This window comes from Magallana gigas, chromosome 3, assembly GCF_963853765.1.
Source record: "Magallana gigas chromosome 3, xbMagGiga1.1, whole genome shotgun sequence".
In the NCBI taxonomy this organism is placed as follows: domain Eukaryota; kingdom Metazoa; phylum Mollusca; class Bivalvia; order Ostreida; family Ostreidae; genus Magallana; species Magallana gigas.
This window is the reverse complement of record NC_088855.1, coordinates 28108670-28122219: the sequence shown is the minus strand read 5'-3', so window position 1 is coordinate 28122219 and position 13550 is coordinate 28108670. Positions and strand designations below refer to the sequence as shown.

The 13550-nt window shown below is 38.1% G+C and overlaps 1 protein-coding gene and 1 long non-coding RNA gene across 3 annotated transcripts in view; one reads left to right on the top strand and one right to left on the bottom strand.

Annotated features, from left to right (window-relative positions):
* The window catches only part of LOC105328182 (uncharacterized), an 82072-nt gene that overhangs the window by 38615 nt on the left and 29907 nt on the right, over positions 1 to 13550 (bottom strand). For both annotated transcript variants that reach the window (XM_066079120.1, XM_066079121.1), the window contains 37 exons: positions 13314 to 13486; positions 12296 to 12475; positions 11843 to 12049; positions 11593 to 11635; positions 11336 to 11490; positions 11006 to 11215; positions 10662 to 10889; positions 10528 to 10570; positions 10271 to 10428; positions 9813 to 9980; positions 9358 to 9570; positions 9196 to 9238; positions 8926 to 9080; positions 8520 to 8708; positions 7999 to 8211; positions 7769 to 7811; positions 7518 to 7678; positions 6578 to 6754; positions 5920 to 6129; positions 5773 to 5815; positions 5459 to 5613; positions 5122 to 5331; positions 4660 to 4887; positions 4502 to 4544; positions 4216 to 4373; positions 3882 to 4049; positions 3346 to 3558; positions 3198 to 3240; positions 2713 to 2870; positions 2453 to 2629; positions 1985 to 2197; positions 1806 to 1848; positions 1424 to 1584; positions 1024 to 1200; positions 684 to 905; positions 454 to 496; positions 99 to 250 (listed from right to left, as the gene is read on the bottom strand). In XM_066079120.1, the coding sequence (XP_065935192.1) occupies positions 99 to 250; positions 454 to 496; positions 684 to 905; positions 1024 to 1200; positions 1424 to 1584; positions 1806 to 1848; positions 1985 to 2197; positions 2453 to 2629; positions 2713 to 2870; positions 3198 to 3240; positions 3346 to 3558; positions 3882 to 4049; positions 4216 to 4373; positions 4502 to 4544; positions 4660 to 4887; positions 5122 to 5331; positions 5459 to 5613; positions 5773 to 5815; positions 5920 to 6129; positions 6578 to 6754; positions 7518 to 7678; positions 7769 to 7811; positions 7999 to 8211; positions 8520 to 8708; positions 8926 to 9080; positions 9196 to 9238; positions 9358 to 9570; positions 9813 to 9980; positions 10271 to 10428; positions 10528 to 10570; positions 10662 to 10889; positions 11006 to 11215; positions 11336 to 11490; positions 11593 to 11635; positions 11843 to 12049; positions 12296 to 12475; positions 13314 to 13486 (5576 nt within the window). The remainder of the gene's footprint in view (positions 1 to 98; positions 251 to 453; positions 497 to 683; positions 906 to 1023; positions 1201 to 1423; positions 1585 to 1805; positions 1849 to 1984; positions 2198 to 2452; positions 2630 to 2712; positions 2871 to 3197; positions 3241 to 3345; positions 3559 to 3881; positions 4050 to 4215; positions 4374 to 4501; positions 4545 to 4659; positions 4888 to 5121; positions 5332 to 5458; positions 5614 to 5772; positions 5816 to 5919; positions 6130 to 6577; positions 6755 to 7517; positions 7679 to 7768; positions 7812 to 7998; positions 8212 to 8519; positions 8709 to 8925; positions 9081 to 9195; positions 9239 to 9357; positions 9571 to 9812; positions 9981 to 10270; positions 10429 to 10527; positions 10571 to 10661; positions 10890 to 11005; positions 11216 to 11335; positions 11491 to 11592; positions 11636 to 11842; positions 12050 to 12295; positions 12476 to 13313; positions 13487 to 13550) is intronic.
* LOC136273763 (uncharacterized) lies at positions 83 to 2626 on the top strand. The gene is made up of 3 exons (XR_010711994.1): positions 83 to 280; positions 606 to 2232; positions 2413 to 2626. It is a non-coding gene; the product is annotated as an uncharacterized lncRNA (long non-coding RNA).

The following is a 13550-nucleotide window of genomic DNA, read 5'->3' as shown; positions in this document are numbered from 1 at the left end:
CATAAGTTCTGTCTTCATGGCAATCATTGACTATACTTAACTATTAAGCCGAGAGGACAAGTAACAAGACATTGTACAATAATTGTTCATGAACTCACTCTTGAGTCCAGTTGTCAAGTCACATGACTCCTTCAAGAAAATGGTGTTATCAAGGATCTTCTCATCATAACAGGAGCTGCTCTCAAAACAGGTACTGATTGTGAACACCGCTATGTGAGCATGCTGGGAAGGGACGTCCACCAAGCGGGTTCTGTGGACAATGATGTCATATATATTAGCGGTAAGTGATATTTAAACATTAATAAAGTTACATGCTTGATCAATCTTTTTCATAGATTAAAACTATCCAACAAATTGAATTGTTAACAATAAAGTCCCTCTTTTGATTGATGTTTGAAATAAATTGTAATACAGTAATTATCATGATCAATGTAATTCTTTAATAATACTCACTTCCAATTGATCACACCATGAAGGCTAAATATTTTGTCTGTATCTGTAAGAATAAAGATAAAATTTCTCCTCAAACAGACAGTAAAATAGCCTATAATCACTGAATATTTTTTAAACAATACTTGGAAAAAAAATTGATGCCCATCCCACAGATATCATAAGAGAAGAAATTGCAAAGTGCAATGTTCTCAAAGGGATCCATTTTACATCAGATGGACTTTAAAACTCACCCCAATTGTAATCCATGAGATCTGTGGAGACGGCCAAGTTATCGATGGATCCACTGAGGGTGTGGTTACATACATCCAACCCCAGGTCCACCCGGACATGTCTCTTGACCTCTGTCATATACACACAGCACGACATGTAGTCACAGCCGGACCTAAGGTGACACCGCACTTTGTTCGGGTCAGTAATACTTCCCAGGGAACTGATAGGAATCAATGGGCAATCTAAGAAGGAAAACTCATACAATTAAAAGATCCTCAATTCCATATCTTTCACAACATCCTCATTTGTCAATACAAATTGCTTCTATTAGTATTTGAAATACAAAATTGCAATATTTACCATTTTTCCATCCCCCGGTGGCAGATCCATATGTGGAATCTGAGAGAGTACACTGGTCTGTGGAGTGCATGAAGTGGTCCAGTCCCAACTCCAGATACAGACTGTCTGCCTGAGCCTCTGTGATGGAGGCCACATTAGGGATGGACCGGGCAGCCAGCCAGTTGGTCAGCGAGAAAGCTATTAATACATGTATGCCATTAATCAGCAAGTATTTTCAAGAAAATTTAAGTCAAAGGTTTAGTGGTTAATTTTCACTAGAAAACAGGATGAAATAATATCATTATAGCTAATTTAAAAGCAGTTTGAGTATTCTCAAATAATTTGCATGACTGCAATATTTTAAATCGTTTTCACAGTAAAAAAAAACTGGAAATCAATTACCCTGATGACAATTTCTTACATGAATTTAAGAATCCTTCATTATGTGAACAGGTCTTTATGTCAAACTCAGTCTGTTGTAACATAACATAGGTTTGTTCACAAGATCCCACCTCATAACATGCCTGCATTTCAAAGTCTATTATTATTTTCTTTTGCCCTTCATCTCTTGTGATGTTGTACCTGTTAGAATAAGAAACATTTGTATATGAAGAATCAATGATGCAAATTTTTTGTTTAATCTGTGAATGGGTGGGTAATTTGAATCAAAACTGAGAATCAGCAAATTAATTTCAAAATTAATGTAAAATAATAATCATACAGTCTTTATTGACCTTGTATGTAATACAAACAATGATTTTTAATAAAATATGTGGCGGAGGCAGCGGCAGTGCATATCTTACTTGAGCTTGAACATTCCCTTCAAGGAAGCCGTGTGTTCTGTGCCTACAAATCAAATGGGTACATATCACACTTGTTGCTGGAAACGACAGAGATCTTCATTTTGTCCAAATATAAGTAGTCATCAAATAGGTGTATTTACAAGTATTATCAGACACAAAGGGATCACAGCGGCCCTTACCATACTGGAATCCCGTGAGGTACTGTTTGATGGGTATCCTGTCTATAGTGATGTCCAGGTAGTTCCCACAGGGACTGTAATCCAGGGACACCTCCATCAGACGTCCCCCAAACCGCTCAATCTCCAGACAGCAGGAGACGGCCGTGCAGGAGCTCGGGTTGTGACAGCTGATGCCTGCTGGTAGACTCACCAAGTCTGTCCTGTTTAGGCACTCTGTAAACCAATCAAAATTCAAAATAACACTTGAAGTAAGTGCAAAACACTTGTGCCATTTCATATTAATATTTGAACATATCTGAACACAACATTCATTTCTATGGACATATTCAAAACTTGGCCCATTACAAAACAGACTTGAAAAAAAAAGGGTGAGGAAAACTGCCTATATCCAGAGGGCAAAATTTGAATTGAAGATTTCAACCTTGTAGCAGGAAGACCAAAACAAAGTCAAAAGCCCAAAAGCCTTACGAGTACTCCAGCCACTGACATCATTGTATCTTGGATCTGTAGACCTGCTGCAGGGAGTGTCTTTAAACATGTTAGCTATCCCATGATCCTCTAGAACCAGGCTTTGCAGGTAGTCAGGTAATGGATTAGGGCTGCCACTCACCCCTTGTTCACTTAACCATGTTGCCAGAGAAAATCCTAAGAATGAAGATTTTATATTGTATTTTTCTGTAGTCAAGTGTTGTACCCTTTGATAATAAATTTGCTGTTATATCATCTACCTCCTAGTCCTGCTGTCCAATTGCATGATGTCTTCTGAAGCTTGGTGTCCTTCAGCACTGACACAGATATGGCACAAGCTGACCCACTTTCAAGGCAGACTTGAAGGTCAAGGCTGACTAGATACTCATTCTGAGATTCCAAGTTGTCAAGTGTCAAACTGAAAAACATGGCAGATGAAGCATATCAATCAGTATTCTTCAACATGAAAAAATTCATATAATCAGATACTGTAAATTCCTTATTTCATGCGAGTACTTAATTCTGTGATTCTGCTGGTTTGAATTAAATTGCGAGAATACAATCGATCACCAATTTTTGTTATAATTTCCTATAGTTCAAAACTGTCTGAAAAATAAAAGCAATATTTAAAATCCCTGGGGTTGCTTCTCAGGATTTAACGCGTAAATTAATTCCTCTCGTTTAATTAGGAATCTACAGAACAGAAAAATCAACCTTCTAAAATATATATATAACTCCAACTTACATCATTCTGATCATCCCCATTAGCTGATATGTGACAGCAGTGCCTGAAAAAAAACCTCTTTATTCTGATTTTTTTCTAATAATTATAAGATGAACATTTTCACTATATATGTTAAGAATGACAAGTAACTAATACAAGTTTAACTTACCAAAGTTGTAGGTGAGAAGGTCCACTTCAACTTGGTACCTCTCCATCTGTAGGGTCATGGTAAAGGCACAGGGGTCAAGGGTCAGTTTGACATGGAGGTTCCTGGTGATGTCACTGACCCGGATACAGCAGTCTACAGCCATACATGAGCTGTCCAGGTGACAGGCCAAGGGGTGGGTGGTCAGGGTGGGCACTCCCTCTGCAGCCGTGCAAGCTGAAGAAAAGTAAACAGTGTAATCCCTCAGTATGTAATGTACAAGTCATTTGCATGTTCTGCAGAATTTCAAGAAATCTGGGAGAATAAAAAAAAGGATCTACATATTTCCTTCATTTAAATTTGTAAAATATCAATCACTTATACACCTGTAAAAAAGTGAACTTAAATCAAAGTTTATCTACAAACTGGACAGGTAGAAAAAACAATTGAAAAAAGTGTATAAAACTTGACATGATTTTATGATAGTACCAAAATATAAAGCAATAAACACTTGTGCAAAGAGTTATTCAGATAGGAGTTTTGATGGTTCAAAGTCTTACTGTTGTTCCACCCATCTGTAGAGCCCGAGTATATCCCTGTGGTGGCATCACAAGAGGGCTCCACCAGATACCGCCCCATCTTCATGTACAGCATCAGTTCAGCCGTCTCCGACTCAGTTAGAGGGGACGTGTAGCCATTATTTGTCTTCCAGCTGGAGAAGGAAAAGCCTGGAAAAAGAATTTCAAAATATCATATTTACTGGAAAAATTCGTCCCCATTTCCCCCTTTACTTTTTCTTGTATAAATAGATCTATCAAATTTATGCAGAGAGTTGTTCTAACATTTCATTAACAGAAATTCATTCTATAAAATAACAAAGATTCAGTGACTGACCAGGGACAGCGAATCCCTCGGACCAGCTACAGGGCTGTTTGGGGAGCACCATTTTGTTCAGAATGACATAGGTGGCATCACAGGTGCTTTCTGTGCACACGCTGACATTCAGAGACACCAGGTAGGCACGGTCATCTGTCAGGTCCTCTAGGCTATAGCTGATCAATGTAAAAAACAATTTAATTAATTCTCGAGTGATTAATTTCATACACTCTGGCAATTTCTAGATAACAATGCATGGTTTTCAAAATATAATCATCTTATAAGAAATATGATGAAAACATACCTTATACGCAATAAACCAGTCATGAAGAAATTGTCTGTTGTACCTTAAAATATAAAAACGAAAGTGGCAGACGAACAAAGGTTTCAAACACTTTATAATGCACAACTTATATGACAACTCTATAATTGTTAGTTAACTACCAAAATCACTTTACTTACCAAATGTGTATCTGTCGAGTGACTGGTTGAAGTAGAAGTTGTCTATGCCCACCCTCAGCAGGTAGTTACAGGGGTCAATGTGGAGGTAGACGTTAAAGGAGCGAGAGAGGGGCTCCACCTCCACACAGCAGTCCACGGCGGTACACAGGGACGGCAGGTAACAGGTCACCTTGTCAGCCGTGGTGGTGCTCATGTGGTGACCAGCAAAGTCAACTGACAGCTGGCATACTAAAAGATAGGATCCGAAAATGATATGCCTGTTACATGTATTTAGTTTTTGTAGCGTTGTTTTTAAGATGGAAAAAACCCAAAACTTTAAGGTATTCTAAGAGAACCCTAACATTACCGTTTTAAGATAAAAATACTGATTTCCATGAATTTGAATGAAAGAGAAATTCTACATGCTAATAAATCTTATTATTTTTTAACACAATTACATTTACAAACAGTTAAAATTCTTACCCTGGGAGTAGGCAGTGGAGTTGGTATTGAATCCAATGTTGTTGGCTCCACTCTTGGAGTCCACATACAGTCCTGATCCCCTGGCACAGGCAGAGGGGGTCAGGTACTGAGCCATCCCTAGCTCTTCAAACAACTCCGACTGTGCCCAAGATGGGAGGGGGTCTGCTGGGATTAAACCTTTGCCAGTCTTCCATGCATTCAGAGAGAAATCTGTCACAATTATAAATGTGCAAATAAAATTGAAGTTTTTACTAGACATTGCATATCCCCTGCAACATATATCAAGTCAGTATTCACTTCATCTTTAATGTACAAATACAAATAATAAAGTAATCACCTGGTGTGCTATCCCAGGAACAGAGGACCTTTGGTAGCAGTGTGTCCTCCAGAATTTTGAAGCTTAAAAGACAGGCTCCTGAGGACTCGAAGCAGAAACTCATGTTCATATTCACAAGATACTTTCTTTCTCCATACATGTCCTTCACAGAGTAGCTGAATAATAAATGTTGTACAGTAATAGGAAAATAATTTCACAAAAAAGAACTCAAATGGTAATGCAGAATGTCAGATACTATGTACTTGAAAGTATTCACTAACATTCTCTTAGACACATCAAATGGATGTTAATGGTCTAAAAAAAAATCTACATACTCAAGTCTTGCGACTCCATTTAACCAGTGGTGCTCTTGTTTTCCTGTAAATAAATGTAAAATCCATTAGAACTTAGAGACTAAAAACTGTAATTTCAAGAATTCTAAACAATATTGCAATAATTTCATTCAAGCCTGTTACACTGACCCCAGCTGTATCCTGTGAGGGGGATCTCCCTTTTCATGCGCTCTATACTGACAGTGAGGAGGAAGTTGCAGGGGTCCAAAGTGACTGAGGTCCTGAAGGACCTCTGTAGGAAGGCAATCTCTGTACAGCACTCCACAGAGGTGCAGTCCGCCTTGAGGTGACACACACTGTCTGTGATGATGGGCAGCACAGGCACACTGCTCACACAGGCTACAATCAGAGAAAGAATGGGACATCTGTACAGGTGTGCATTTACAAATTGTTAACAATTACAAATTGGTAACAATGAAGCATACCTAAACAGTTGATCAACAGTTTATTATAAACAAACTTGAGATAGCTTATTCAAAAGACAGATGAGCTTCTGGGTAAATTTTACCTTTTATGTACATAAAAAGCTTATATGAACCATATTTTGCATAGCTGTGCCACTTTTGCACATGAGTATCTTTAAATTTGTAAATCGAGGATACTTTTTTAGCTGAATTTTTCTTTACTATTTATTGATGTCTTGCTTAAATAAGTTTGTACCAAATTTTACAATCTATCATTGTCAGTAAAACACCAGTGTTTTTAAGAGGAATAGGTTTATAAAAAGAATACTAAATTCATACAGAATTCCAATGTACTTAACAGTGTGTTGTATACAGACACTGACCTTTGGTCCATCCATTCACCGTCCCATTGTAGATTCTGTCAGAGGAGGAGCACTGGTCAGCGGCCGTCATGAAGTGATCCAGACCCAGCTCCATGAACAGTTCATCAGCCTGGGCCTCTGTGATGTCGTTCACACTGGCTATGGACCTACTCGTCCTCCAAGCAGCCAGGGAAAAGCCTACCAATCATATAGAGAAAACAGTCAGAGAAAAGCCTACCAATCATATAGAGAAAAGAGTCAGGGAAAAGCCTACCAATCATAGAGAGAAAAGAGTCAGGGAAAAGCCTACCAATCATAGAGAGAAAAGAGTCAGGGAAAAGCCTACCAATCATATAGAGAAAACAGTCAGGGAAAAGCCTACCAATTATATAGAGAAAACAGTCAGGGAAAAGCCTACCAATCATATAGAGAAAACAGTCAGGGAAAAGCCTACCAATTATATAGAGAAAACAGTAAGGGAAAAGCCTACCAATCATATAGAGAAAAGAGTCAGGGAAAAGCCTACCAATCATATAGAGAAAAGAGTCAGGGAAAAGCCTACCAATTATATAGAGAAAACAGTCAGGGAAAAGCCTACCAATCATATAGAGAAAACAGTCAGGGAAAAGCCTACCAATTATATAGAGAAAACAGTAAGGGAAAAGCCTACCAATCATATAGAGAAAAGAGTCAGGGAAAAGCCTACCAATCATAGAGAGAAAAGAGTCAGGGAAAAGCCTACCAATCATAGAGAGAAAAGAGTCAGGGAAAAGCCTACCAATCATATAGAGAAAACAGTCAGGGAAAAGCCTACCAATCATACAGAGAAAACAGTCAGGGAAAAGCCTACCAATCATATAGAGAAAAGAGTAATAATACAAATTTAAAGCATTTATTATTACCCCAAGACAAAATTCTTTTTATGAAATCATTTCAACAGAAATTTACCACATTAACTCACCAGGATCCAAAAAGTCGTATTTAAAGCTGCACGTTTCCATGTTAAACTCAGTGCTACTAAATATGGTGAATGTCTCATCACAGGAGTCTTCCTCGTAACACACGGCAAATTTCAGGTCAAAGAAATACTTCTTGTTAATGTTATCCTCTGTGATGTTGTATCTGTAAAATCATTGAGATAAACATGGTGAATTCTCATCAAATAAGTTCTTACTAGATATTGAAATTGAAATTAGAACAAGTAGTACTCACTGCATCTCAAACATTCCTTTCAATGAAGTCTTTTGCAGCACACCTATAAAACACATTTAAATCTTAGACAAAAGAAATATTAATAAGGCATTAAAAACCTAAAACTTCAAAACAAATCTATAACTCAAAATCAAAGAAAACATGCTTAACTCTTGACTGAATTTATAGATATTTTTATATAAAATTTATCCTATTGGCCAAAAGATGGGTACAAAAGTAGGTGATCTTACCATACTTGAAGTCAGTCAGAAGGTATGAGGTGGTGATCTTTTCCACAGTGATGTCTAGATAGTTCCCACACTGGTTGAAGTCCAGTACTACCTCCAGTGATCGCTTGTTGAATCGGGCCACCTCCACACAACACCTGACGCTAGTACAGGTATCCTCCAGGTAACAGGTGATGTCACCTGTCAGAGTGGGCAGGGGCGGCGGGGATGGACAATCTACAAAACATGAAACGTCACAGACCTGTACCTTGAATATCAGTGGCACTACATATAATATGGGAGCAGAAACAGATATTGACTTGGATGAGAGTTAAACTCTGATGTTATGACTTTTTAAATCTGTACTAAACAATCTAAACCAACTTGCTAGTAATGCTAGACTTAAAGGAAAGTCATATATGATATAGCGTATCATGTACTTTCCTGTATGACATGTCTTAACTGGCAATACCACACTCCTTTTTTTTCCATTTTACCCATGATACTTGTACAATACTGATATTAAGTCAAGGTGCCCCACTTACTGACATTCCAGCCATCAACCGTAGTGTTTGTGGAAGTGTATTTAGCATCCGTTGTTCTACTACACTGCGCCTCTTTCATCATGTTGGATATCCCATGATCCTCTAGAAGCAGACTCTGCAGGTGGTCAGGTAGTGGGTTAGTTGTGTTGTCCACATTCAGATCAGTCAACCATTTAGCCAATGACATGCCTTGAAATATATTAGCACCACATTCATTTTTGTAATTATCACAATAGCCCAAACATTTAATATATATTAAATTCCTATTTTGTATTTTGAATATTCTCTATATCTTGTTACCAAAATTCTGCAAACTCTGTGCATTTCTTTTAAATCAAAGTACATGTACATTCATCTGAAATTATATAAGAATACAATTCTTCTTTGGAGTTTAATGTTAATATACCTTGGAGACCAGCTGACCAGTCACATGACCTCTTCGGTAACTTGGTGTTATTCAGAACTGAGATGTTGACATCGCAGGAATGGATATCAAAACAAACGCTGACATCCAAATCCAGCAGGAAGTTGTCCTGTGACCTTAGGTCATCTAATCTCAGACTACAATGAATGAACAATAAATAGCAGATGCACAGTCATATTACACATTATAGGGTATATTAATCAAAGGTAAAAAATTTAAGTTGAGGGGTGTTTAATTGCCCCACTTACTTACCTAACTTTCAAGAACCCCATCAAAGAGTATTCTTTCACTGTGCCTTTTAACATAAATACCAAACACAAAATAAGGTAACAGTTTCAAATTAAATTATTTCAATATAATAAAATATTTTGACTATAAATTACTTTACATCACTCTCAGAACTTGTAGATATACCTTTGGTATAGGTGATCAAATCCAGTTTGATGTCAAATCTCTCCAGTGACACTGTCAGCATGTGGGAACATGGATCCAGAGTGACCTGGACATTGAGGTTCCTGCTGATCCGGTTGACCTGGATACAACAGTCTACACCTGTACAGGTGGGGTCCAGGTAACACACCACTGAGCTGGCTGTCAGATTGGTCAGTGACACAGGAGAGAAGCAGCCTGTACAAGAAACAATGGTAGAGACTGGCGGTGGAAATCTTATCTAAACTATTTCAGATTTACATGTAAATCAAACCAGAGCTGTGGTTCTATTTCTCCCTTAAAACTTTTACAATACAAAAATGCATCTTTTCATTGCCATACATTCTTCCCAACATAATGATACATGTAGTAACCTGATGATTATAAAGGAGTCTGCACAAAAAGAAATTCTATGCCATCTACAATTGCATGTAGTTTACCTTTGACCCATCCATCTTTTGAGTTTTTGAACCTTCCTGATGTAGGGCTACATTGGTCTTTCAGCATGTAAGGACCCCCACCAATCGCCTTTATGAGTTCTGCTGTCTGTGAGTCTGACAGAGGACTGCTGTACCCATTGAAGGTCATCCAGTCAGAGGCATTGAAACCTGCAAAACAAAATTAAAACTATGAGCGACAGCACAGTAAACAGGAATAACAGTAGAAATTTAAACCATTCAAATATACCTATATTACACACCACTGTTGGTATAGACCTCGTAAGTTGTCAAAACTTGTGTCCTAACCATTTGTATAATTATCTTATATATATACAAAAAATATGTTCAAATCACCACTGTTCAGAGCTTGTCAATAAAAGAGAGGCTAAAAGTCTTAGTCAACCCTTGGCTAGCGAGGCACTACACTTTGGATATAGTTTTCTGCATTTGTTATTTACTTGTGTCAATGTATCCCGAGTTCCAGGAACAAGGTTGTTTTGGGAGGAGCATGTCTTTGAGGATGGTGTAGTTAGCTTCACAGCCACTCTCTGTACAAACACTTAGCTTCAGATCCACCAGGTACATTCTCTCATCCACCAAGTTGTTAATTGTGTACCTGTAGAAATGAAAGGTTCAGAAGTTACATATCAGAGGGCTGTAATTTTGGTTATATAATTCTTCCTATCTAAATCCTTATGGAGCATCATGGTCTTACCTCATTTGCAAGATTCCTGCCATTGAAAATACTTCTTCGTCTCCTGTTTCAGACAAATATTAATATGTTAAAATGATGTTTGAACAAATGTCAAAACATTTTTTAGAAGTGCAATGTTAAAAGGAAAGCTTTACCAAATGTGTATCTGTCGAGTGACTGGTTGAAGTAGAAGTTGTCTATGCCCACCCTCAGCAGGTAGTTACAGGGGTCAATGTGGAGGTAGACGTTAAAGGAGCGAGAGAGGGGCTCCACCTCCACACAGCAGTCCACGGCGGTACACAGGGACGGCAGGTAACAGGTCACCTTGTCAGCCGTGGTGGTGCTCATGTGGTGACCAGCAAAGTCAACAGACAGCTGACATACTGGAAGAAAAGATTAAGATAAATACAACACAGCTAGCTTTTGAAATGCAAAACAATGTATAGTTTACACTGTCTCCTACAATATCTTTGTTTCTAAGGTTTTAAATTTATCTTACTTTGTGAGTATGAAGCAGCATCTGTGTTGAAGCCAATGTCGACCCCTGAGACACTAGAGCTTGTGTACAGTCCTGTTCCCCTCGCACACTGTGTGCTGTACACATACTGGGCAATGTCCAGCTCCTCAAACAACAGTAACTCCGGCCACCCAGTCATTGAAGCACCTGCTGGGACACCATTACTGGATCTCCAGTCACTCAGGGAGAAACCTGCAAAACCATGTCACCAATATAAATGATAACAAAAAATTGTTTTAGATCTAACTTGTAATAAAACCACATTTTGTCTTTATTTTAATTTCTTATGGATGACAATGTAATATATTGGACCTTGTTGTGAATTCCAGCTGCATGAGGTTTTAGGGAGGAGTGTGTCACTGAACACGTCAATGGTTTTGTAACATGCCGCAGAAGACTCAAAACAGAAACTCAAGTTCATGTTGACCAGGTACAGCCTCTCTCCATACATGTCATCCACAGTATAGCTAAGTACAATAAATCAAATAAATACCCACGCATCATTCAAGTCTTTCACAAAATAAGATATCAGTTGGAATCATCTTCTACACTGTGGTTATGTTACTTACTCTATTCTTATAATTCCTGCAAGCCAGAAATGCTCCTGCATACCTGCATAAAGAATATGAAACTCTAAATGTACAGTTGCCCATGTGTGTACAGTTTTTAAAATGTATATGGCATTATGTGAGTGTAAACATTGATGTTCGATCTGCAGGCAGTTGACCATTGATGGCCCTTTTGAATTGGTAAATAAATTGAAGAAAGTTCCGATTGAAAATTGAACATTCTGGATGCCAACAGATCGTGATTACAAACCCCAGTGATAGCCAGCCAGTGAGATGTTCCTGCTGTAGGTTTCGATGCCCACCACCATCACAAAGTTACAGGGGTCGATGTGGAGGAAGGTGTGGAAGGACCGCTGGAGGAAGCTGACCTCTGTACAACACTCGGAGAACGTACACTCTGACGTCAGGTGACACACACTGCCCGAGACATTGCCAGTGTTCACAGTCCTGCTGCACACTATAGGCAAAACAAATATCTTCTTATATTTGGTTTTTACAACAGTTTCACTATGAAATAGATGCATTTTTCATTGTTCTTTGGAATGAATGCATTTCTTCTGTGCATGCCAACCACACATTAAAAATATTCTTCAAGCGGTATAAAACTGGAAAATGAGAATGATATGCTCTCTACGGTAAATGCTTTATCACATTAAGAGATAGGCTATAAATAACATTGACACTTTAGCTTGTAATGGCTCACATGAAGTCCACCCCTCCACTGCCCCAGTGTACACTCCCTTGGTGGGGTCACAGGGTGGGGTCTGTAGGTACTGGGCCACAGACAGTTCGTCCAACAGCTGGGCAATCAGGTGCTGGTGCTGCGGCAGTTGTGATTGGTCAGTCAGTCCATTAGAGGACAGCCAGGTAGACAGGGAAAATCCTGAAAGTTAAAACAAGGGGCTTTGTGGAAGGTTGATCGTAAAATAATTTATTATCTTCTGACTGATTTTCACTGTTGATGCATAATTTTAAAGCATTTCACTCATATCAAAATGCTATAGATTTATGAACTTTCAGATTATTCTTAGAATCTTGAATATGAAAAAACTACAGTGTGTATCAACAATATTTCATCTACCTTACACAAAGGACTATGTGCGGTTTTATGCATTTTTTGCCACCAAAATCAAAGTTTTAGAAAGAGCTTTAAAGATAAGGCGCAAGATAGTTAAAATCATATTGGAAATAAACTTTAAGGTGTAAAAGGTTATCACCACAATGACGTCATAATGTAGAAATGACGTCATGAAGTTTGCATTGTTTTTGATAAATTGATGTTTTGTAGCAAAATATTGGTGTTTTCCGATGGTTTTTCGTTTTGGAAACATCGAGCGCAGGCATGCTCAAGTACCATTTTTCAGTATAATATGTATAACTATCTGATGAAAAACATATGTTAAAATCGCACTTGAGCAGACCTGCGCTCTATACTTCAGATTGCAATATATGGAGCAAAAATGAGAATATTTTCATTTTTTGCAAATTTGCGGGAATTAGGTCATTTAAGTGACGTCATAGTTAAACAGCGATTGAGCAATGATGACAAAAATCAAGATTAAAGTTATAAGCATCTTCTATACAATGATTTGTGAAGATTTTATTTTTATACGATACCATTTAAAAATTGGTTGAAATCTTGGGCAGATATTTGACCATACCGCACATAGTCCTTTGGCACTATGTTAAGGTAATCAAATCACTGACAATTGAGATCTTACCTGTATGTTTGAAGTTGGCCTTCCAGACACAGTCTGTTTTGGGTAGGATTGATCTGTTGAACACTGTGTAGGACTCGGAGGAGTCACACTGTGGGTCTGAACTCTCAAAACAGGACCGGATAGTCAGGGTAATTAGATAGGAGCTCTCCTTCAGAAGGTCATCCAAGGTGTAACTGTAAAGGTTTATCAATAATAATTAGTACAAAATTGGCTTAAGTACATATAAAGTACTATATA